The sequence below is a fragment of the Sparus aurata genome, chromosome 16, assembly GCF_900880675.1.
Source record: "Sparus aurata chromosome 16, fSpaAur1.1, whole genome shotgun sequence".
NCBI lineage: Eukaryota > Metazoa > Chordata > Actinopteri > Spariformes > Sparidae > Sparus > Sparus aurata.
Window position 1 is genome coordinate 18,555,293 of NC_044202.1, and position 25,921 is coordinate 18,581,213.

Here is a 25,921-nt window from a genome sequence, read left to right on the forward strand (position 1 = left end):
TCTGATGCACCTTCAACTTTTATTCAACATCACAACTCCTGTAGTAGACATTTGGTCTGAGAGAACAGCAGACTATGGATTTCTAGTAGTATGTCTCAACAGAAAAAGCACTACAAGTATGAAATGAACAAGAGAGACAGGAAGGTTAAAACATGGCTACAGGCCTGCATGCACAGAACGATGGAGTATATAGAGACTTGTTCTCCTCTAGGTGAGTGCTGTACAACTGCCCAGCTACCATTCAAACGGTAGGCCAGTCAATTCTGTGTTCATAGAGCTGTTAGAAACCGAGTTGCACGCACAGTCTGGTGTACATCACACAGTAGTGTTGGGTAAGCATCATGAACGACAAATCCATTCAAAAAAGGCACAATCCCATCCTCAACAGTCACCCAGCAAAAAGCTTAGGGAACATACAGGCTGAAGTCATCAGAAACTAAAAACTACAAGTCCCACGGTTGCATCCAACAAAGTGCTCTGTGGATGGATGGTATAGCAGCAACTTGAGTTACGAGAACATCAAATCGACTGAGGTGACAGCACACAATGTGTACGAGTCAGTAAAAGCAGTCTTAGTTTCCACTGGTCCTGGGTCAGAAAACAGTCCTAAAGCATGTGTTTTAAACAGACAAAGCATGTTTATTTCAAACTAAAACAATATGTACCCAACATCAGAATATCCCTCTGGTCGGTTCTTTTTTTCTCCCCCCTGGCATGTAATTTTCTGTTTGTCTTCACTGTATAATTGGAAACAAATTACAGACATTTATTTTGGGGACACAACATTTTCATGTTTTCCATTTTAAAAATGTTCATTTTTCCCAATTATAAGCAGGTCTCACTGTATGCAGTCTATTTGTTCTGCCGAGAAACAGAAAGCATTGAAGGACACCACAGAAGCATTCACTGAAAACTTTGCAGCAGCATTTTAAAAGAAGAGGAGACAGAAATGTGGTCAGCAACTGCCGTTTTCAAGTATTGTGTGTAACTATATTAATCCGTTATCGAACAGCCAGGATATCTTACTCTCTTCCATAGGAAGGTCAAAGCTCATTTTCCCCATATACAATTGAAACATTTTGGTAGGCAATTCAATAAAATTCGCCAAGCTTAGATTAATTAAAATAGGTGGGTTGGCATCACAACTTAAAAAAGGAAAAAGGAAATAAAACACAAAGAAAATTGTCTATCAATATATCAGCTAACGAGCCTTCTATTTAAGTACACTGGTATCTGTGAGAGATAAAATCATTTGTTATTGGTTATCAGACAATAACTGGTGTGAGTCAGTATTCGTCATGTCCCGTGTGGTGGTGGAGGTGGTTTGCTGACATGAGTACAGAGAAGAAGAGACAACTTTACAAAATGATCTTTTACCTACTGAGTGATGATTATGTCCCCTCAGTGTCTGTGACAGTGTCTACCACTGGCTGACTCGCAGCTTCCTCCATGGGCTCACTCTGTTCATTGTCTATGTCCTTAGGAAAGGCAAGCTGCTCCTGCTGCTGCTCCAGTTCACTTTCAGGGAGCAAAGAATCGGAGGAGGGTTCTGGAGTGTGTTCAGGGGAGGGCTCAGGAGAGGGCTGAGGGGAGGCCTCAGGAGAGGGCTCTAAGGAGGGCTCAGGAGAGAGCTGAGGGGAGGCCTCAGGAGAGGGCTCTGGGGAGGCCTCAGGTGTGGGCTCAGCCACAGTGCTATTGTCCATCCCAGGTCCATTGACCCACTGTGGTTCGGGTGAGGAGGCCTGCTCTTGTGACTCCTCGTCCTCCTCATCCTCCTCGTCCTCCTCATCCTTCTGTGGGCTTTCCTGCTCCTCCAGAGAGGGAGTCGTCTCTTCAGTGGGGCTGGCAGCTTGTGTGAAGGCCACAGGTGAGTCCTGGGACAAGGCCTCAACCAGCAGTGAGGCTTGGCTTGCGGTCTCACTGTCTGCAGAAGCGGTGGTTTTGGAGGGAGACTGGGCTGTGGGCTGGGGTGGCGACTCAGTTTGTGGAGGGGTCTCAGGCTGGGGTGATGACTCAGCCTCTGCAGGAGCCTCAGTCAGTGGGCTCTGGCCCTTGCTGTCAGATGATGGGGCAGGTGATTGGGTTGAGGGTGGCGACTGTGCCTGAGGAGTCTCTGAAGGAGCTGGGGTTTCAGACTGGGGCTCAGGCACAGCTGCTTGACTCTGTGATGGAGGCGGAGACTTAATCTGAACCTGAAGTGGTGGCTGACCCAGGAGAGAGGGCTTGGCCTGGGCCTGAGGCAGGAGTGGTGACTGGAAACGTGGTGGAATCTGGGTGTTCAATTTGAGTGGTGCAAGTAGTTTTCCTTGGTTCAGGGTCAGGTTGGGATTAAGAGTTGGGGTTGGAAGCAGGGGTGTAGGTAGGGGGAGAAGGGGTGTCCAACTCCCACGGTCACGGTCCCGGTCCCGCTCCCTCTCCCTCTCGCGGTCTCTCTCTTTGTCACGGTCTCTGTCGCGGTCATGCTCTCTAGTGCGGTCTCGGTCTCGGCCTCGCTCCCTGTCTCTCTCTCTCTCCCTGTCACGCTCCCGCTCTCTCTCTCGGCTGGGGCGGTTACCATTCATCTCCCTCCTGAAGTCAAAATCTCTTTCATCTCTGTCTCTTTGCCTGTCCCATGGGCGTCTTCGCTCATCTAGGTCTTGATGTAGTTCAGCTTCAAAAGGCGGTGCTGCTGCTGCCGCTGCTGTGGCCGCAGAACCACGGTTCCAGGCCGGTGGCCCTGCAACAGCTCCGGCATTTCCTGAGACTCCAGCTGCACTTCCGGCTGTCCCAGGACGGTTGTCAAAGCGTGTGGGGAAGTTCTGCCCAGGTGTGGGGCGCTCATCCGGGAAGCCTTTTGGACCGCCTGAGGTCTGTAAGCCTCCTCGCATGCTGTCTCGTTCATCAAAGTCCCCTCTGGTTTGGTTCCAGCGGTTATCAGGTGTGAAGCCCGCAAGAGCCTGCAGACGTCCTACTAGGCTGGTTCTGGCTGGCTGAGTCCCTGGCGTCTGGAGCAGGGGAGGCCTGCCTCCTACACCACCTCCTGCTCCGCCACCACTTCCAAGGGGCTCCCTATGATCTGGTGGAGGGGTCCTCAGTAGGCCTGTGCTCTGCTTTTCCATTGGAGGGAAGCGGTAGTCCTGGTCTTTGCCCTCATCAGCCCCAGAGGATGACTCGTCTTCTGTCTTGGATAAATTTTCATTGGCAAGGACGGCAGCCCTGCCAAAGGGGTCGAGCTGAAAGGGAGCCCTGGCACGGACTTGAGCCTGGAGGCTACTTTCGAGGAGGCCTGCAGCCGCCTGGGCGGGGCCCTGCTGCTGCATGAGGAGAGGGAAGCGGGCAGCCGCCCCAGGTTGGAGGAGGTTAGGTCGCACATCCAGAGGCAGCAGGCCAGGCATCCTCTGTCCAGCCAGTCCAGACTGATGCAGTTGGTGTGTGAGGGACGCTGTTGGGTGCATACCAAGGAGACCCATACCACTGCGGACTGCGTTCTGCATGCCTGTAAACAAAAGACAATGACAGCAGAAACGGTTCAAAATTATTTTTGGCCAAACACAATTAACATATAACCATAAATAATAATAAAAAACTGAAAAAATATTACAGAAAATCTATAAATTGGTCAAGTAAGAACACATCAGCATTGCTTCACCTTGCAGTGTAAGCTCTGCAGCAGCATCCATACCCTCTGTTGACTGTGTTGGTTTGTCATTGGCGCCTTGCTGAGTTTGGACTCCCACTGGGTTGAACATACCGGCTCCGGGGATGGCCGAGGCCATGAAGCTACCAGGGATAGTGGTTGGAGGAATCATAGCACTGAACGGTGATTCCTTGACAGCTTCTTGGCTGGTTGCCACTGAAGCCTGCACTAGAGCTACAGGTGGGTACAGGAGAAACGATAAAATGTAATCCAAGCTAATAAATTCCAACTGTCTTCACTGACACGTCAATTTCAACTATGTGCATGCATTATTTGTAAGGGTAGCATGTCATAAATACTCACAAGTAGTTGCTGCGGCCAGGCCTGCTGTCTGTGCTGCCTGCATAAAACCTGCAAAGCAGAAAGTTGTTTTGGGTAAGACAGGGAATTTCTGTAGATCTCATCTTTCCATGACTGTCTGCATTATTTACCTGGCGGAGGCTGCGATGCATTGAAACCAGCCCTTATGAAGGGTGGCGGTGGACCGTAACCTGGTGGGGGTATACCCATGGTGACAGGGAAGGTAGGAGGCACCATACCTACTGCACTGGGAACAGCCTGGGCCACTGGCAGCTGGAGAAAGAGTGATGAGAGAGTGCATACAATTCATTGATATGTTAATAGCATAATGGTTTAGTTACATGTTCCACAAATTCCTGTACCTGACCTAGTGTCCTCTTTCAAAGTCTCTCTTTCTGGATGTTTAACAGATCAAAAAAGTCATAATTATGGAAAATAAAAATACATCGTTTCCATTTTGTCACCCAACAACAAGAGTTAGAATCTCTTACACAGCCCTGCTTCTTTCAAAAACCAAAATCCTTTGGTGAAAATTGACAAAACAGTGGGCCTTTGTGCACATAGCTATTTACATTATCTTCAGTACCTGTACAGGCATCATGGTGACCTGCTGGTTGAAGGTCTCAGTCTGGGTGTTGGAGGCTGCTGTAGTCTCAGTGCTTACTGGCTGACTTGAAACTTCTTTGGCTGGCTCAGCAGTCTTGGCTGCTTCCCACTCTGCATAAAACACACAAAAAGGTGAAAACAAGGTTTCAAACTCATCAAATTCTTTGTATTAGGAAGTTTAGCCGGTTTTCCAGTTAAATCCCTTTCTTTTCCAATTCTGGTGGGTGGATGGATATGGGATTTATTTCTGAGAGGATTTTGAGAATTACCACTTCAAAACAAACAACTTAGGCATCGTAGTAGACAACAAATCCACTTAGATGATCAAATGCCAAGAAGTGCCTGTGTTTGGATATCTGTGTTCCATTTTCATCATGTGTGTACAAAGTTAGTTTACATATCCTACTTATATTTAAACAAGCAGTACAACTGAGTCAACAGACCTAGGAAAAAAGTTATGAAGTATTAAGTGTTTTCACCATCATTAACAGTCTCCTGATCGATGATTCCTCCTTCAGCAAAGCCGTCCAGGTCATCCAGCTTCACCTTCTCCCAAGGGATATAGGTGACACCCAGGTCCACATCCCAAAACTGCTTGTACTCTTGCTTTACCCCCTTGTTCAGAGCCCATGCAATCTATACCAGATACACACAAAGGTCAAGAAACAGCATTTTCCATAGTTATTTCTGGAAGCATAAAAGGATCCATGTGCCTGGAAAGCTAAACAGTCTGGGAGTTTTCACCATTGGAGGTCATTGGAAAACTACATTAGAGAGAAACAAGGACAATGACAGCATAATCAATCAAATTATGAAGGTAATGTTTACCTTGATGATTTTGGAGCCAATCTTAAAGGAGCCAGTGCTGAGTTTCTGGCGGGCGCGGTACGCATCCTGTCTGTGGACCATACAGATGTAAGCACAGCCTCTGGGAGGGATCATCTGCAGACACACACAAACACAGATTGCATTACATAGGATATAGGAAGGTTAAGCAAGAAGACATGACCATGCAGCAGAGAATTACAATATGCATAGATGTATGGTTGATGAATAATGAGTAAACCAGAAAAGGAGAGTGTGACGCACAAAGAAATGACAAAAAAAGATTTAATAGTAATAAAAGTAGAATTTCACAGATATTATTATTATTATTATTATTATTAACAGATATTATTTTAATTCTCCAAAGATCAAAAAACTGGCCAACACGCTGTAACTAAATCAGAGGGTTATAAGGGGGAGAGGTCTCCTTACATTGATCGACTCAATCTGGCCAAACTCCTCGAACAAATTGGTGAGGTCTTGCTGAGTGGCCTTTTTGTCTACCTGGCCCACCCACAGAGTTGTGCTACACACTGGGTACAGGAGAAGGGAAAAATAATTACTCGTCAGGAAAGCACCAACAGCAAACTGCTATGAAAATATTCTAACACAATGACTTCCACTTACCACTGAGAGTTTTGGATCGTATAGGAGGCAGTCCTTTCTTCTGCCGCTCCTTTTCTCGCTCTCGGGCGCGTCTTTCACTTGAGTAAGACCGTGATGACTTCCTCTTGCGATCTCTGGAGCGGGAGCGTGACCGCTTGCGGTGTTTCCGTTTGCGCGAGCCAGAACGGGACCTGGACCTTCTCCTCTTGGGAGACCTATTGAGAATACATTGAAACATGTGGACCTCTTTCAAGACTGACTTGTGGTTATATCCTTGCTATACTTTAGAGCATGAATATCTGTTTTCACAGTTCATAATTACATTGAAAACCTTAGCCACTTTATGCATGCACTACTGTGAGCTAGTAACCAGTGTTTGGAATAGAAAGGCAACAACATATAATATCACGACCTTGTATAATCACTGCATTAAATGGTTCTCTATTTGGAAAGGTAATCAAGCGCATTTTGTAAAGTTTATAAACTCTCTGCAGATCACTTTCTTGATATAAATGGGAGGAAAGAGAGAAAGAGAGAAAGTAAAAGCAGTTCTTCATATAGTAAGTTAGACAATGACACAATGTTAGTGTGATTGGAATCTGCAGTGTGTTTTGGTAATTTTCCTTTATAAAAATCTTCCCTTCAGGACCAGCTATATACAGTTATCTATGACAGTACGGCATCATCAGGGCAACAGTCAGCACTTTTCTTACAAAGTTAAAAGATCAAAGTAGCAGTTCAGCATATTCAGCAATAGTCCTGACACATTTTTAAAATTCTGCCACAGAGATTAGTGGTTCTGACCTGGAACGTGACCTTGAGCGTGTTCTGGAGCGCGTGCTTACAATCTTCTTTTCCTCTGCTTCAAAGATCTCCTCCTCCATACCATCGGGACCCTCGTCCAAATCCATGTCCTTAAAACAAGAAGCTAACTTTTACACATCTGTATACAGAAATACAACATATGTAGCTAAAGAGGCCTGCAGATAAATAAACACACCTGCTGCTGGTTGTCTATAGAGTCATCCAACTTGTTCTCAGGCTCAGGAAGCTGAGCCTGGCTGCTGCTCTGAGCCGTTGCAACAGAGTTCTCTTGACCAAATATTGAGTCCTGCCCTTCAATGCCCATTGCCTGGAAGAATAAAAACAGCCATGTAAATATTATGTGTCCTTTAATGACAAAGCATCTACACAAGCAGGTCTAGTCATATTTACGAATGACCAACACAGACACAGTGGCTGTCTCACCATGATGAGAACTAACCAATTCTATTTACTGGAGGCATTTTTGACATGCTCTCAGGTCTTCAGGTGTGTGAGGGGCACAGTGGACTGTGGACCAGAGCCTACTGGATATTCAGGGTCATTTATTTGCACACACAAACATAACTTCATTTGTAAAGCAACTTTAAACTAAGAACTATAATGTGTGGTTAACAAAGAGCAACTTGGTAGGGAAAATATTCATCTGTAAAACCAGGGCAAGCTCGAGTACACACAAATTGTGTGTGGGGAAACAGTAATCTCTCTGTGTACGTACCTTCTGTTGGTGCTGCTGGTGCTCTAAAAGCTGCTTCTGAAATTGCTCCAGGTTCTGCTGTTGTAGCTGCTCAGCCAGCTGATGGAAGAGGGAGCTGTTGATGGGCTCTGACACCATGGGCCTGTAAATGGTCAGCAGCTTGATTAGATCAGTGAAGGTGGTGGACACGTTATTATCTTAGTTTTAGTTAAAAATACATTAAACTCACAGCTGAGATGATGAAGTGTCCTTTTTAGACTCTTCACCACGCTCAGAATCATTCCCAAAATCAAAAGGACCCAGAAGTTTCTGCAAGAAACAGACAACATAATCAAATATGGGGTCATCAGTTGAAGCAGGGAAAAAATAAACTTTTGGTTTGCTGACTGCAGCATTACCTTATTAAAAGAGGAGACCCTCTGCTCCAGGGGGTTAAGGCTGTTGGCAGTAGCAGCAGCTGTGAGTTGAGCTGTCAGAGCCTGCAACTGCACCACCAGGCCAGCATCCAAGGCCTGCAGCAGGGACGGCTGTGGCTTCTGCTGCTGCATCTGGAGACTCTGCACCAGCTGTTGCAGCTAGAACAGGTGATAACATAGTATTTGGGACATTTTTAACACCAACAGCTACACAAATTGAAGACGTGACTCAAGCTAAAGTTGCATTTGTTTTTACTAGATTGTTATTTACCTATAATTCAAGATCTCCAATTAAATATTTTTTCAACTGCGGAGCAGGGTGGTCATGTTCACTAACCTGTTGTCCCTGGGGGCTCTGCAGGATTTGTGCGACAGCAGCCACTGTGTCTGTGTTGGTTATCTGGGATGCCCAATCAGGCAGACCCTGGACTATGTTGGCTGGGGTAGCTGGGGTTGCTGGGGTACCTGGACACATAGTGTATGTTTCAATAAGAACCATTAAGTAAGTGCATTTCACAGTGATGTCAGGTAAGATTTCAGAAAGCAGAGAGTCGGTATGTGTGTGTTTCATTCTGCTTGTGTTTACTCTGACTGACCAGGTGTAGTGTTATTGACTGGGGCAGCACTGCTGGGCATGACTGGTGTGACGCTGGGAGGGGGGATCCCTGCTGCCATGTCCAACAGAGGCTGGATGATGTCACTCTTGAAGACTGCATTCTTTTGCCAGAGGTTCAGGACTCGCACTATCTTACTCTGGAAACACCAAGAACATAGAAAAAAGCAACCGTGAAATTGTGACAGTAGGCTGCCTAAGGACAGGTGCCACCTAAAAACAGCTGATATGATAAAAGAAAACAGCAGGACTGTCAAGACCAAAAAACTGACCGTTTAAACTGACAGTTCACTCACTCAGTCGTAATGATACAATAATCTGAGTGCAGAGCCAACCCACTGATATATTCCTCAAAACACCTATACCTATAAAACTGAGGCATAGATCAAGATGTATTAACCCCTAGGCAAGTTGCATACATGAAAAGCCACAGAGAGGAACACAAAACCTATTAAAAACTGTCTGACCTTATCATCTGAAGGGCAGCGGTAGAGGTGCTGGAAGGTAGCGATGATATTCTTGCTGAACCGTGGGGCGAAAACATCTTTCTCTGTCCCAAACTGGTGTCGGGACTGTCTGACAATGGAGTCGATGACGTATAGCCCCGGGACTTTGTATTCTGGTTTGCACTGTCGACACAGAAACAGAACACAGCTGTTAAGATATTTCATAACAGTGAAACAATCTATGAAATGACTGTCTTTATAGATTACTTAAGTTATGAATGCACCTATATAGGAGTCCTAATAACACCTGGGATCAATTTGTAAAATTGGTGACGGAAAATCACAGACAATCTTACCAAAAAATAGGCATGAACATTTTGTGCATTTCATTTTTGTTTATCTACCATTTTTTTTACTGCACTTAGCTGACAATCCTCAAACTTACCTTCTGTATGAACTTCTCCACACTCTGGACAACATGCTTGTAGAACTGAAATAGAAGCAAAGGAAAGAGAGTTTTGAGTGAGCTGAACAGAAGTATTTCAGAGCAGAATTTAAGGGTACACTGAAGCTGAAACTAAATCAGTAGCAGCTCTGGTTAATTAAAACCTGAGAAAAATGAATGGAAAATACATGACTGGGCTGAGCATGTGTTCTTATTTCTTTTTGGCAGTTTCAAAAGGAGTTAGAAGTAGATTTAGAAAGAGTTATGAGGGGTAAGATTTGTTTTAATACACATTTCATCCATTGAGAATTTATCCTTGCAAAATACATATAATTAATCACAAAAGTATAGTTGTCAGTTTTGGACCATGTAACAGAAAGACAGAATGAATCAAGATCCAACTAAGAAAAAAGAGGATTACTCTCTTGTGTGGGAAATTAGTATAACATTCACCATTCACATGTATATAGGCAAACTAAACTTATCAGAAACACATATTGAACTCATTTACTGCTAAATTCTGACCACAACATGCAAACTCATACTCCATGACTTTGTATACCTTTAATTAGGTGGAGAGTTAAATGCATTTCACTTTACTGAAATAGGAGACTAAAAGACTGCTAATGGCTAACACAAATGATAACTTGCATTTTTTTGTTCATTTTATGGCTTGGCTAGATTCAGTCCACGTTCTATTTGGTAAAACAATGGTGACCTTGCATGACATTATTAAACATTTTGTGTACAGTTTTGGCACGTCAAGTTCAAGTTAATAACCACAAAATGGCAAATTTTTGTGAAGGTATTTTTTCTTACAAAATCACGTTTCCTCAACCCGGGGTTTAATCTAGCTTCAATCTTTAAACTTGTGCAGACTCTGCTTTACTGTTGTGCATGTGAAGGTTGAAATTTAGAGGAAATTTATACTGGAAGTACTATAAGTTTCAACATTTCAACTCCTTATCACACATGTTGATTTTCTCATTAAACCTGCCCAATTAAGGAAACCAAAGATGCTCCATTACATTGGTGACGGTTCACTTGTCTCATTTGCATTTTCTTAGCTTTCCAGATAGACGGCTAACTTTGTTCCAAGCTTCTGAGGCTGAACATGGAAAAGTTACGGACATGTGGTACAGAGAAGACCTTTTTAAACCTGCCACAGGGATGCATGTCTGCAGTGAGGGAAGTCAGCTAGATGAAATCAGTTGCTCAGAGAGTAACAGCTGTGACCAAAATGGTGTGCTAATGTGCAACGACTGTAAACAATTTAATGTTACTGTACTAAAAAAAACAGGTGAATACAACGATGACAATCACAACCAGTCCCAGTCAGTAGGTGACCTCCTTATCTCGCTCTACACAGGGGCTCAAGCAGACACAAAATAATACTGCTGCTGACCCAGCTTGACTTGTGAGAGATATAATGCTAAACCTCGCAATAGCACTACCTTGGATGCTGTTTACAGTAAGAACTGTCTGTGCCACTGCTGTTAATATCTGACCTTTCAAATCATGATCAAATGCAATATTGTCCCAAAAAGAAGCTTAAACTTCAGGGGAAGCACAGGTCAAGTTACAGAGCCAAAGACGTCCTTAAAAATGTATTTTGTTCACGTTAACAAACAACATGATGCATGACGATTGAAATTCATGCCTCGATGTTGGATGAGAAAAGTTTTTGCTGAAGCATTAGCCTATACATTAATACAAAGGTACTGAGACAGACACTGAGACACAACTGAAAGACCATGCTATACATTTACCCCTTTGTACGTGGTCCTACAGCCTTTATTTCTTTTTTGCAATATGTGGTATAAGGTAGGACCTTGACCAAGAGGGATGAACCACTATGCAAGTTTAGATTTGCTGTGGGCCACACCACCCACAAATTCTTATTAAAAACGCAATTTCTACAATCAGCCAGTAGATGGAGTCAAAGCACAAGAAGCTAAGAAGCCAGAGTTTATAGTTCGTTCAACTATACGTTCAAAGTTGACAGGTGAAAAGTCTGTCAGGCAATGAAGACATCCTCACAATTTATTATGTAAGCCAAGATCACATACAAGGCAGAAAGGGGTTACGGTCAAAAACATTCACTTTAATTAAAATATAATAATGCATGTTGTTGCAAACATAAACTGTTAGGTAGTTGGAATTTTTTTTTTTTTTAAGAAACTGTACATAAACATCAACATTTTAAGCTAAACAAATGGCATTCCTTAATATCTTTAGCCAAAACCAAACCAAATCAAAACAGAGCAGAAATAAGTTGTCTCTGATTTGTGCAAGGAAACTATCAAATCAATTATTTAGTTAAATTAATAATAATAATCCTTATACTATGCACACTCAGGGAAAACAGATTAGTTCAAACATAAGCGTGAAACATTTTCAGAAAAACGCAACACAGGCGGCAGAGAACAACTGCAAAAAATGTCTGAATAGTCTGAAGACCGGCAAAGATTAGCCTGTGGCAATGGCAGTATACATTCATAGAATCAAACTGAGCCGGGCAGTGTGACTGAATTGATTGATTCAATACGTTTTACATGATCCCGATTTAATTTGACTACTGATTTTGTTTTGATTGAATATCAATTTGGTTAGGAATACTTCAGTTACAAAACCAGTGAAGCTTGGATATGAAAGAGATTCTCAGGGAACTGATGCTGTGAATCATCTGTACATCTGCTTACAGGTTTAGGTTTGGCACTTTGTTCAAATGTTTGAGTGGTCATAAAACAAAGCAATCATTTGGCCGTATATCCTTGCATATTAAAGTTGCATCCACTTCAGGTTATTTTTTGGGTTATTTTCACAGATCAGATCGTGTTCCTATATTGTACATATGGCTTTACTTTTGCCCAGCTCTTTGCTGCCTTCACATTATTTAAATCTGAAATGCAACATGATATCTGACTTTAGGCTTGGCAGTGCCCAAAGTGATGCAGCTCCGGCCATGTGTTTTAATTCACCTGAGGATAATCAATACTATATTGGGAATAAAAGAGTCTGCTAAACTGGTTTAGTTGCTAGTTAGCAGTAGCCATCCTAAAATCACTGAAAAGAGCTGAGACAGTGACTAATAACTCAAAGGAAGACGGAAGAGCTCTTTCAAGAATCCTGCTCAATGACAATAATAATAGTAACAACAACAGAAACCTTAATAAATAGGAAGTGAATGCATCTAAATACAAAGGAAATATAAGCAATAGGACCAAAGAGCATCGGCTGTCCCAATGAGCCAATTATGATACATTAGTCAACACTGACCAATATTTACAAGCAGACCATGATACTCAATGAAAATAGTTGTGACGTATGAAAATTATTAAACCCAGTCTCTAAATCAAAACAATAACAAAAGAGGGCGTTGGATGAAACTGTGAAGTAGTGTGGGACCATGGGAGTTGTTCTCTTCATTGCTCAACAGCAAAATGCATCAAGAATTTGTGCTCCATCATGAATGAGCAAAAGAGGCAATGGTAAACAACAAAAGCAATGGCTTGCTAACTAGTTCGCCAACTCAATTCCTCAGTTTCTGACGCATCATCTGGTTTTTCCCATGTTTCCTTCAAGTGCCCCCTGTAGTTTCTAGCTGCAACAGGCAACCAAATAAAATGCACAATCAACTTACATAAGGTAGTTAAAAGTAACGGTCTTGTTTGGCTAAATAAAAGAAGAGGTGAGTTGCATTGTCTGTATACAGTGTTTATTTATAGATAAGGTGCACGAAATTGGCTGAAAGGTAAAGAAGCTGTGACGAGTATCATCACTCAAGCATTGGGCCTTTATGAATTAAAAACTACTGACCTAAAGAGGCATTCTGATTCTGAACATTTTAATAACTAAATTAAAATGAAGTCAAATATGAATATTACAAAAATAATGAATGATGGATTTCATTTGAATAATTTCTTAAGTTAACCAGTTACTTAAGTGCATTTAAAGGTTTTGACAATGAAGATGATAGCAGCACTTACTATATTAGTAAATATAGTATAATAATGTAAATACTGTCAGGAAAAGTATACATTCTACCACTGAATTTCCATTCCAGCATTTCAGTATACACCAAATCATATTATCATATTGTTTTTTTTTTTGGTTTTTTTTTTTTACCTACGTAAAAAAAATAAACAAAAATCAAATAATATGATTTGTCACATATGATTTAAAAAAAATGTAAGCAGTCAACTTTCTTTAATTAATATAATTTATTTCTACATGTATTGGTACTAAAGTCTTTGGGCTGCCAAGCAAAGGCAGATACCTCTTTATACCTAAAATGTGCACTATGCGGTTATGAAAAACAATACATCTAACGCAAAGGTAAAATGTACAATATTAACGAGGTAATAGTTAGTAGTTATTTCATCTATAAATATTCTATAAATATCTGAATTAAGTCCCCTAAACATTGTTTTAAGCTAGAAAGCTGGCTTCTTGCAAGGGTCTTGCATAGATAAGCACAGTAAAACAGTAGGAAATTGTGTTGTCCTTTGAGGACTAGTTTTTTTTATTCAGTTTATCAATCCTGAGAATCTATCAGTGAAGTAACTTAATAGAGCACCTTTAACAGTGTTTGACTCTTAATTGTTTTTATATTACTGTGGTCATATAAATGTAATTAGTGGTGGCGTTTTATTGCTGGAAATAGGGTTGTTAATACAGGTGAGTGCCTCCCTATTTGTGTAGCAAGCTCAATACAAGATACACTATATTATCTATGTAGTATTATATAGTACTATCTCCAACATCAAATCCAATTCCCAGACCTTAAACATCAAGTAACCAAAGCATACTGAGCACGGAAATGCCTTTCTCACACAAAACAAAACCCATACTCATATACTTGTTGCTGCAGTGTGAACCAGTCTGTAGGCAACTGATCAACTGCAAAGCATAAAAAAAAGGGCAAAAGGATAGGAAAATCTTTGCAACATTTACCATGCCTTTTCTATAGCATCATTCGACAAATGATGGTAAAAATTACATTCAGATTTCAGCAGTGCTCTCACCCAAAGTAACCAACAGACCCATAGGCTTAGGCTACCTTATAGTGGCCCTGCAGTTAGATGAGTTAAAGTGACTGATAGCACACTGGAAAGAATAGAGCACAAGGAAACGAAAAAAGACAGATAATGTGGATAGCAGCAGAGAATAAGACCAAGCCACATTATATCACTTGAGGTGGGATCCCTCTTCAACCAAACATTCTCCCCAAGTTGTCATTTTCAGCCATATCTGTAATATTGAAAAATACACAGTTGCAATCAGTGGTCTGACATTTCTGCTGTGCTTATTTTATGTACTGTGTTCCTTTACTAGCGACTTTGATATCTACCCAATAGCCACATCATCTGAGTATTGTATGTGTGGTAAACTCAAACTATCATTTTCTTTAAGTCAGTGGCCTGACTGTCTTCAACTAATGCTTGTGAAAATGTTATGAGTTATTAAAGAATCAAACGTGTATTTTGGATTAAATAGATTTACACACATTTTTTACAAAAAAAAAAAAAAAAAAAAAAAAGAAAAATGACAAGTTGTTTATCAACTAGTGTGTTGCAGGGGTTTTCAATATAATATATTTATATTGTAAACAAACATTCTGACTCAGTTTAAATGCACTGTAGCCTCAAAAACTGCTTAAAAGATGGTACTTGATCATTGATTCACATTTCTTGTGGGATCTTGATATGTGCCCTGTTGGTTCCAGTTCTATAGAAATTACTTTTGACTAGCGGAAACTCTTAAGTTAGAGTAGCTACTACTCTTTTTTTTTTTTTTTTTTTTAAACCACAAAATAAATCTAAATAAATTTGGACCCACTTAAAACCAAGAACCTCTTTATTAATCTCTCTATTTTTTGGCAGGTTTTTTGCAAATAATTAACATCCTCTGACAATTGATATGCAAATACTGATCACATTTTCAGATTTATGTAACTGTGCATGTATAGTTGCAATTTATATTGTAAGTAAAACAACGAAAGTCCATTGAAATTTGAGTAATACATCCTATTTCCAATTTAGTAAACACATTACTACACTGTGTTCAGCATGGTGTGATAACCAGGGATTATTTTAAATCTACTCTGAGCGACTTTGATTTTAATGTTGATTTTTCAAAGATGGTAAAGATAAAAACCTACAACTATGAATTTTTTTTATAGGGGGTTGTACAAGAAGCATGAGGAATTTATTTGTATTTTTCTCCAATGATTACCTGGTGAATATGGTCAGTGTAAGAATGCTAATACACAAATTACTTGACATTATACAAATGGCATAGAAATAGTACAAAATAAGTCCTGCATGATGATAAAAAAAAAATCCCAACTCTGATTATTATGAAATGTATTGTGCAATTGAACAGGATTCTTGTTTGCGTGTAATTTGATAAAAATAATAATGATTTGATATTTGTGAGGGTCTGTACCAAACAAAATCTTATCATAATGCTACTTGGTAAAATGTCTCTTTTTTGTTCTTCAAAAAATTGCAATTTCAATCAGCCCCAATCTATATTCTTTTTGACGTTATGGGGTTAAATGTCTGTGGATTCACATATTATCATAAGCATCAGAATATGAAGGAACATTACAGTGAATCCGGCCTATTCAGAAGAAAACATGATGATTTGGATGAAGTGATAACTTTTGTGCATCAGGAACTAAACACAAAGTATAAAATTATAGTATATATTAAATATAGTAAGAAAATGCCTGTAAATGTAACCATACAAAGTTCAGATGCCTATTATAATATGGTGATTCTGGGATAAAATCTAAGTATTTTGTCATTGCTATATTGGTGATTTTTGTCTCAGATTGCCAGTAAAATAAACTCTGCCCTTTTGTATCATTTTGCAGAGCAATCATATGTGGAGGCAAAAAAGGCTCCAGCACACATTTTTACTTGTCGTAGTAGGAAAAGCACAGGTGTTACTAACACTGACAATGGCTTTGTTCTCTTTAAGTGTCCAAGTAAGCCACGCAAATGTGACAGCACGCCAAATACCTAAAAGGCAGTCAGGCATCATTAATTTCATATTTCACACGAGTAGTTTTCCTAATCTAGCATGTCAAAATGTCTTCTGAGAAAGGCCCATCAATATTTCCTGAATCAGAGGTCAATTCCTGCACCCTTTCAAACAGGCTGGTCATAGCCATATAATTTAAAATATCATAGTTCAATCAGATTGAAATATGCACACGGTGAGAGAGGTATGTCAATTTGTGACAAATATGTCTCACTAACAGACAGAAGAATGAATATAATACAACCTGAACATGCTCACACAGGCCTGAGAGAAGGTCTAATCATCCTAAACAAAAAAGATGTCAAACATGCACTGCTGTTCTATGTGAGTACGCAAATGTCCAAATTAGTTTGGACATTGAACACTTAAACACAAGACTTTACCCTGCAAGCTCCTTAGTACAAAATCTTCCTAAAGTCAGATTGAACCCATGTGTAAACAAAGAAAATCACTGTCTTAGAGTTTACAGCAAGTGGGTGGGTGTGTGTGTTGATGATGTTTCACGGAGTGTAGGTACTTTAGACTCTCTTTGTTGCCTGTATGTTGCGTGTACTCCTTCACAAACATGTCGTATTTATAAACGTAGTAGCAGCCATCATTGCACATTGTGGAATTAAATCAAGTAAATCTGGAAGCGAAATACTTATTTTAAATGGATAAAATGTCTCTGACTTTCTAAAATACACAGAACCTAAATTTTGTTTAGTTTCATCTCATTGTACAGATCTGTCACTGACTATTTACTTATAAGTCTAGATAGTATTGGTTGTAAAAGTACTCCATAGGAGGACAAAAGGAGGCATGGTTCGAAGATTCAGACCTGACCACTGTTTTATGGTAATAATGTTTTCTTTGAAGTAACTTAGGTATCATAATATTGTATATAAAACAAATGTTACTGTACAGGGTTTCATGGACACATAATGCTGCATTTATCGAGTATCAAGCAGACAAGAGCTTGTCTTCGAATCACTGACCAAGTCCCTTTGAATAGCTATACAAATTCTGAAAAAAGACATGAGATCATAGATTAGCTCTCATACTATGACACATGATGAATGCTGGTCACATATGCCTGGGTTATCTTACAACTGAAGGTATCACGCCAAGACAGAAAGTGACGACATTATGTCATTAACTTCCACTAAGTGGATTTTAGTGCAGAATTCTGATTTGACTAATGAACAGACTACCTGATGTGAAGTAACAAATTATTAGCTTGAGAAATGAATGCCATTTTTCTTGCTGCATCACACTATCAAAAGCAGCCATTATAAGGCAAACGAATGGTGTCAGAACAGTCACTAATAATTGTTGGAAGGATTAAGTTGACGATAATCAACCAACGATACCATCAACCATCCTGATGGCTCACTGCCATTGACCACTGAGCCCTGCACCTTCGTAACATTGTGATTGAAAAGGCGCCCCACCAGAGAGCACAAAAAAGTAGTGTGCCCCCTCAGAGTTGCTGTAAGGGTTGTTGCTGTGTGTGACATGCGGGAGAGTAAATGAAGAGAGGCTTGTTGCTTCTCAGTGCACTAATGCTCTGTTATGATTTATTTATTTTATTTTTTTAATCAAACATGCACAGCAAAGTGACCCATTTGGGGAGGCGTCTTTTCTGCAGGTATCTTTCATTTATGCGTTTGTTATTTGCCATTTCTTTCTAGTTTCTCAGTATAGCTAGCAGGACTTTGAATTTGATCATGTGATTTTTTATTTTAATTTGTGTTACTTATACGATACCCCACACGGTAAATTTCACTGTTTGGGACTGCGTCTGGATGACAGCTTCCAGTGCCCTGTTCTCAGCTGTGGAGAGCCTATCTCTTGGTGTATTGACATCAATAGCTAGTAACTGTGACCAGCAAGTAGACCGACTGAATCCACATTTACCACATCGGTGTGAACCAAAAACTAATTTTTTTTGCTGTGGTCTGACCGCCTTGTAAAATGCCTGAATACATGCTCCGTCAGGTCTGTTGGAAAACTTGAAAAAAAGCCTGTGCCCTAGATGGGGTTCAGATTGATCAGGTCCATGCTGTGCTGAGACAGGTAGTGAGCCTTCCTAACACCTTACTCCATGCCAGCTCCCTTTTTTTCCCTGACTCGTTAAGAGTAGACGTGCTTTCGTACAGTTCTGGGTTCCAAAAACGGCTACAATTCCTCATTATAATCCTCTCCTCTATTGCGGTTCACTAATGTCTGGACATCAGGGACATCATCGTCATGATGTCAGTGTGAATGTCTACAGCAATAGGCTCTTGTGACTAACGACATGTGAAATTCTTGCTTTAGTTCAATATTTTCAACTTGCGCTTCACGTCTCCCATAGAGGATACATGCAAATTTGCGTTATGACTCCGTAAGTAATCTAGACTGTAGTCACCTCACATTTGGTCTGAACACACAATAAAGGGAAACACTGCCAATTCATACACACATACTAAATAAATGACACAGACTGGGATTGCTGCAAAATCACAAATAAAATTTAAGGAGGACTGTTTGGCTATTACCACAACCCTTCTACATGTAAATGGGGAAAAGAGAGAAGACGCACAATATAGACCATCGACCAGACACACAACATCCTAAAAAGAAAAGAGATGGTTATCTTCAAGCTGTTAAAAGGGCACTGCAACTGTGGGTCATGTATTTCAATAGACTCAGTTTAAGGAAGTAGCTGTGTACAGATGTCAGACTGAGATAGTTAATCTGTTGGCTGCAGGATGATAAAGAGTATCAACAATTAGCATCAATCTTTTAAGCCGAGAAGTGGAATTTTTAAATATTAGAGTTACACTGTTTTAATTGGAAAAAAAAAAAGTCGACTTACAGCCTTATTGACTACCGGAGTTTTGACAAAGTGCAAATTTTTCCTCTGACTTCAATTTGATCATCCAGATTTGTGGTAGGGCTGACACTCTTTTTTCAAAACTTTAACTAGTGGTCCAACAGAGTGGAAACAATGTATATTCTATCGGTAAAAAAATGTCCTCACTCAAAATTAACAGTGTGTACATTCAACAGGCCGTGCATTGCACCCACGTTCATCTCTACTTCAAGTTATGTTGCACTATTAGCAAAACAGGCTTTGTCCAAGAGCCAAAAATACATGTATGGATATGTCCTTTCTTTAGAACTTTTGTTTGAACTTCATAACATTTTCCATGAAGTGTCAAAGAAAGAGGCGAAGAATTCTGAAAAACTAAAGACATGACAACCAGGGCTGCAGGAATTTGGGGACAGCATTATCTCTCTTCCTTTCGTAAAGGTTGTCCAGTGTATGCTATGCTAAAGGAGATAATACAGGGTGCAAAGAGGTCTTGATACTTTTAGGTTTCATTACTCAGTTAGGAGCCTTCCTATGCAAAAAATGCCCTAGACTATTCTCTACACTAATGCTAAATGGAGGGAACTAGCAAGCACAGATAATCATGACACCAAACCTTCAAGACAATATAGATGGAAAGTTTGTGAATGAATTGAGCCTTTTTGCTGCCTTTAGAATGTTTTAAGAACAGTGTCACAGTGTCAGTGTATTCAAATCTTGAATCATCATTTAGATCTTCATTAAGGGCAGCGGAGACACAGTGAATGAGTGCTTAATTGTACAGAAAACTTTAGGATTAGGCTGAGAGTGAGTTGCGTTTGAATCAAGAGTAAGTAGTTCTCATTTATTCAAACTTTTGTTTAGTTTTTTAGTGACAGCCCAAATTAATTGTTGAAAGCCAGGACTTGAATTCCATCTGAGCAGCACAACCAAATCAGCTGCTTAGACATCTTCAACTGCTTTCATACTGTCTGTGCCAACATGAGAAAAAAAAAGCCACGCTGTGTGTGCAGAAGACATGAATCACGCCTGCTCTGTAAAAACAAACATTCAGGGTATATGCACTGTTCAAGTAACAACCCTCGCGGATAAATTAAATCTATCATCTTGATGAATATCATTAAATAAGTGCAACAGTAATAGTGGCTTGATTTTGTATGACTACTACTTCACTCTTACCTACTAATGCTTGAATAAGTGTATATGTGATGCCCTTTATGTTGAGGATGAATGCGGAAATTTGCTGAACCTGTACAATACAATAGCAACTTGTCTATCTGCTTTCTCACAACTCCAGAATCTAAACCCCTACACCAGCTCATGATTACTCATGACCCATTAATATGTAGTCTGAAGCAACACAGAAAATATTTTGACTTGACTACCAAGAAAAACAGGCACATCAACTAGACAACAACACAAACATTGCCATCAGACAATTCAAGAATTAACCAGACTGCACCTTCAATTTTCAAAAACAGGTGAAAGCTCAAAGCCAGAAGCGACCAACGTATAATAACCAGAGGGGGATTATGGCCCACAACAGTGGCAACAGCAAATTCCCCGCTTCTCTGGGTGTGTGGGAGCAAATTAAGTTCAAAAGATTTGAGTCTTCTTCCATCTTCCTTGTGAAACAACCCATACTCCTACCTAAGCTGGTTAGGGATTCTCTTATCTCTTTGTAACTCTCTCCACCCCATCCTCCTGCTTCACTTTCAGTGCTTTGGGGGAGCTGGGAGAGCTGCTGAGGGAAGGGGAAACGGGTGTTATTCACAAGCAATTTAAGTCACAGCAACACCAAAACAACAGCAGTTCCTTTAAAAAAAAGGACAAGGAAACACATTATCACAAGATTTAATTTTAAGGACTGGTGTCCTGGACTTTTGCTGTCAGGCACTGAAATCTTCGATAACTACATATGCTGTTGAAATTATAAATATATATATATATTTTTCAAAAGGATATTCATTCTTGCCCTTTATCCCCATATGGCATCTCAGATAAAAATGCTGAGCAGTTTAGCTCAGTTTTTTAATTTCTATACTAGAACCACAGATGTTCATAGGGACTTGGTCAGTTTGCTCAGCCTTTTTCTCTGAGGCTTTTAATAAGTCCAGAGTGCAGGAAACCAGTCTTTAGTGTAATGTAGTGTATGAATAGGAGACAGAAAATGTCATCTACCATTCTGAAGCAACCAAAATATCACTTATATCTAGCTTTAACATGTGATCTATGGACATGTATGGTTGTGAATGTAGAGCAATGCTTTAGTATTTGTTTTTTGTTTTTTTTTTTTAAATCAGACTATGATGTGAGAACAAGAATGTGATTCCTAAACTGGTTAGCAATTTCAATAAGACCACTTGCAAGATTTGAAAGGGCAGATAATAGACTAAGGTGACCACAGGGTTCTGTGAGCTAAAACTTAAAACTTCAAGGTGCAGCCATAGCAAATGATGGACAATGTCAAGTTAGGCTGCATACAAAAGGGGTGTTCCTACCATGTTTATTGGCCACTCTGTTGTGTCTGGCGTAACAGATTGACTTCTAACGTAATTAAGATGGCTGTCTAAATAGGCTACTTAATGGCTTGTGTTACTTGATTTGCATGCATAACTGAACCAAAACCTCTTTTCAGACTTGAAGTCTATTTTATGAGCATAATTACAGTGTTTAAGGGCACCGACTGCTACATGTCCAGTGTAGACACTGGCAGGGGACTTAAGTCACTGTTGTATTGCCACAGTGGTCAAATATTTGCAAATTAACCATTTCAGTATCTGAGATTTTTAAAACCCATAGTAACACTTGCATGTACAAGCAATTCCACTGTAGCTCTTTTATCTGTGTATTCAACGGGTCAGCTCCCACATAATGCTGACCCTCAAAGTTGTGATCCTCTTTTATACATGATCAGTTATTTTATTTTCACATTTTTCCCACTGTCACTCCAGTATTACCGTTATATGATTTCTTAAAATGCCAAAAATCAACAGAAACAATAAAAACACACAGAGCCTCTAACAAGGCGTCAAACTACATTCAAAACAATTTGTTCACTTACACATCAGAAAAAAGAGATTTTATGTGTCACAGTACAAGAAGCATCAATGTTAATAATAAAATCAATGATGGCTGAAATCGATTTAACTGCTTGATTTTAGGGTCCTCGTATTGTGCGTACTAGCTCACTGCCACACAGTCGTGATTTAGTGGGACACTTCAACAGAACAAGGCCATCATTACTACAATCCCTACAACTGAAAGCCAACGCGTCTGCTGTGAAATAGGCCTATTGCTATAACTACATTTAACTGATTTATACTCATGGTGGAAAATACAAATTTTTTACCATTTCGAAAATACAAGGTTTTTGTACATAAGTTCACTCTTTATACAATATGATGCAATAAGTCCAAATTCGAATTTCACTCCTTGGCCAATTTTGTGTTTTTACTTTTCAACAGCATAGATTAGAAATAATTGTATTTGCAGCGACAGATTCTTGAATGCCCAAATGAGCGTGTGACAATGTTATATCAGCAGTCTTTTTACAAAGATTTTTTTTCCCCAACTTCATCACCATGCATTCATCATGTAGTCTATGTCTCCAGTAAAGGAGAGATACACCTGATTTACCTCCCCTGTCAGATGGCAATGTAAAGTCTGCGTCATTGTAGCACCTCATTAAGAAGTTTATTTAGGGCCGTTAAGAATCTCCCCGAGAAACCAATATGATATGGGAAGAAATTTGATCCAGCAGCTTGAGAGAAGTGTGGGAAAAAGTCCCGACACACCAAAAAGTAAAAATATAAATGGACAAAACTGCATATGGGCATTGGCCAACTATAGGTGCTTTATTTTCTGTCTGATTTTCCCCAGGAATTGCCCGTCTTAGTGGAGCGATTTCTATCGTGATATGCATCAAAACTGGAAGCAGAATTTTTATTTGTCTTTCTTTGGTCGTGAACTGAACTTAAACTGAATTTTTGGGGGGTTCTTGGAGAAAGAAAACCAGTTATTTACCAAGTGAAAAGTTGTGTCTTTTCTGCGTCTTTCACACACTTGACCAAACTAATATTGAATTGGGTTGTGGTCCACTTATGCTTCACTGGTTTTTAGAGACATATATTTCATTGTTACTTGCTATGAAATATAGCAAGTAGCTATACCCCCGCCCACCAATCTTGCTGCAGCCTTCCACCTCAGGTCTCAACACATTTATCCCGGGTAAACAACACTGTCATTCATGTCGGTGGGCTCCACTTGGAATGAGCAAAAATGCACAGTAGACAGACTCCCATGCATCTGGTTAATAAGTTTTGGCTTGCTCTTCTCTTCTTGAGTCTTTCCACTAAATTTGTGAGCCGACTAAATACTTAAAGAATTACCTAACAGGTTCCTTACCAGTATTTTTTAAATATAATCTAGGATATAGTAAACAGAAGATCTTACGCAAGTTCTTCACGCTCTTGTGCACAACTGCATACTCTATGTGTAATTAAAAACAAAATTCACACATGCTAACATGATGTCTTAAACAACAGTGTGGACGAGTTAACTTGAGCTGAGATCCCCCAGTAATGGATCCTATCGCTGGATTAAGCCAGCCTGGAATCTACATATCCATTTTCAACTTTGAGACTTTATACTTGTTTCTATGTCCACTTAAGGTTTGTCTTTAGGATTTCATCGATAATAAATTGTCATTATTTATCAAAGTAGTATTTAAAGCAAGACATGCAACAAAACGTAACCTCACGGAGAGAGTTTGTTTGTTGTCCAGCCTCATCCCCAGGTTGTCAAAAACTGACACTTTGGGTTGGCAGCTTGGGTCGAACGCCAACCCCAAAGCGTCAGACTGAACAATCTTTTTCCAGGAAGTTACATTTTGTTGCTTTATGATCTACTTTGCATTAATAAAGTGAGTTTGTGTCTGAAACAGGCTCACTTTTGTTGAATTTTTATTTTTTTTAAATCACTATCAATTGCACATTTTGCATGCTGTTTTATCACTCTAAGAACTTAATGGGCACGTGCCTTTAAATATGTTGGGGCCTAAAATCTTAACATACATTGTATTACACAATAGTTGTGGACTAGATTTATACATAAAATGTTCTACACAGGAGGTGGAAAATATGTCACAATTCTTTATTCCCCCACAATCTGTCTCATTCTTTGTTACTACATACTTACTTTTATTGCCTTGATTCCAGACTTGGTGATCTGGGTCATCTTGGCCTTGGAGATGGGCGGCTTGTACTCATTCAATGAGTACAACTGAAAGAGAAGTGACAGAACAGAGAACACCTTTTGTCATACTATGTAAGTAACAAAACATAACCTCATATGTTTCATACATTCATAGCATATCAAGAGGAAAAACAAAACATTGTCCCTTGAGAGGCTTTCTTCAGCATTTGCAAAACCTTATTTCTTTAGTATGTTCATGGTCAGAGAGCCATCGATTATCATAATGAGACGATACAATGTTCGTGGGCTTGCCTCTGACTCATACCATTTGTGATGAGACATTCATTACAACAAATTAATCAATTTCCAATTTAATTGCTGTAAACTACGGAATTAAATACTTATGAACCGTTTATTATGAGTGTATAATGAGGTGGGTTTTACACGTATCGTGCCGAAGGATGGACATACTTTTGTGTCAATGCAGACAAACGGCTGCGCTAGCTTTGAGCCCTCCGATAGCGAGTGGTTAACCTAGCTATCTGTCCTAACGAGCTACTTCATCAAGCCATTTATATTCTGTGCAACCACACACACATTAAAAAACAATAATTCTGTCAGAATTTACGTCATATAAGCATTATTATTTTGTTCAGTGACACTGTACCCCGAGGAATTTCGTCCACGTCCATATTAGTAAGTTAACTAATCAAGTTATCACGCAGCTGATGTGGTTTTGCTAACTTGTAGCTAACTAGCTAGCTGGCTAGTGAACATTAGCACCTGTCTGTGGAAAATTCTGGCTCACTGACGGGCAACCGTACAAGTTGTCTGTAAAGAAATATATTCTCTTCACAGCTGTACTCGACACGGTCGACATGTGTTAGACACTGAATGCGTTAGCATTGACGCCGTTTTGTTGTGCACAGACAGCGGCCTTGTGAGACTACCCTCCTCCTCCTCTCCTTCTCTGCTAACGGTGCTTGATGCTAATGTTAGCCCACAAGCTACCGCAATTGTGAAACAAACATGTTCTGCTCTAAATGTGATCAGGTCTTTAAGGGAGTCAAACAAACCTCATTGTTAAATGCTTTGACGGCCTCCATGGTGTTGGATTGCGGCTCGCAGGCGACTGTAAATATTTACAGAAATCTCCTCAATAACCGGTTTGAGACATGCATGCTCGACGTTTGGTGAGATGGAGGAGACTGCCAATATGGCGCATATACCCTCAATGGGAAATCTGCAGAGGGACCTGCGACCCCTAGTGTCACATCAGGGACACTGCAAGCTGTACCAATCGGTTCCCTTGGCTTTTGTGTATCAGAGTACAGAATACACAAACACCTTCATTTACGGTTAACTTTAATTAAAATAAAGC

General features: G+C 40.1%; 1 protein-coding gene across 4 annotated transcripts; it reads right to left on the bottom strand.

Moving 5' to 3' along the window:
- On the bottom strand, positions 1–25,774 carry scaf8 (SR-related CTD-associated factor 8). 4 transcript variants are annotated; one of them, XM_030443382.1, is made up of 21 exons: positions 25,617–25,637; positions 24,544–24,627; positions 20,995–21,088; positions 9,453–9,497; positions 9,029–9,190; positions 8,545–8,701; positions 8,286–8,413; positions 7,931–8,107; positions 7,762–7,841; positions 7,554–7,674; positions 7,014–7,145; positions 6,818–6,927; positions 6,035–6,228; positions 5,840–5,940; positions 5,411–5,524; positions 5,062–5,218; positions 4,563–4,693; positions 4,108–4,249; positions 3,980–4,027; positions 3,629–3,850; positions 1–3,475 (listed from the first exon to the last, which is right to left on the bottom strand). In XM_030443382.1, exons 6-21 carry the CDS (start codon positions 8,621–8,623, stop codon positions 1,392–1,394), a joined length of 4,020 nt encoding a protein of 1,339 aa, XP_030299242.1. In that variant the 5' UTR covers positions 8,624–8,701; positions 9,029–9,190; positions 9,453–9,497; positions 20,995–21,088; positions 24,544–24,627; positions 25,617–25,637; the 3' UTR covers positions 1–1,391. The 4 variants fall into 4 exon arrangements, with proteins under 4 accessions (XP_030299242.1, XP_030299241.1, XP_030299240.1 ...); XM_030443381.1 differs by lacking the exon at positions 20,995–21,088 and having other exon boundaries at positions 3,662–3,850; positions 25,617–25,774; XM_030443380.1 differs by lacking the exon at positions 20,995–21,088 and having other exon boundaries at positions 25,617–25,774.
- Positions 25,775–25,921: the final 147 nt, after the last annotated feature.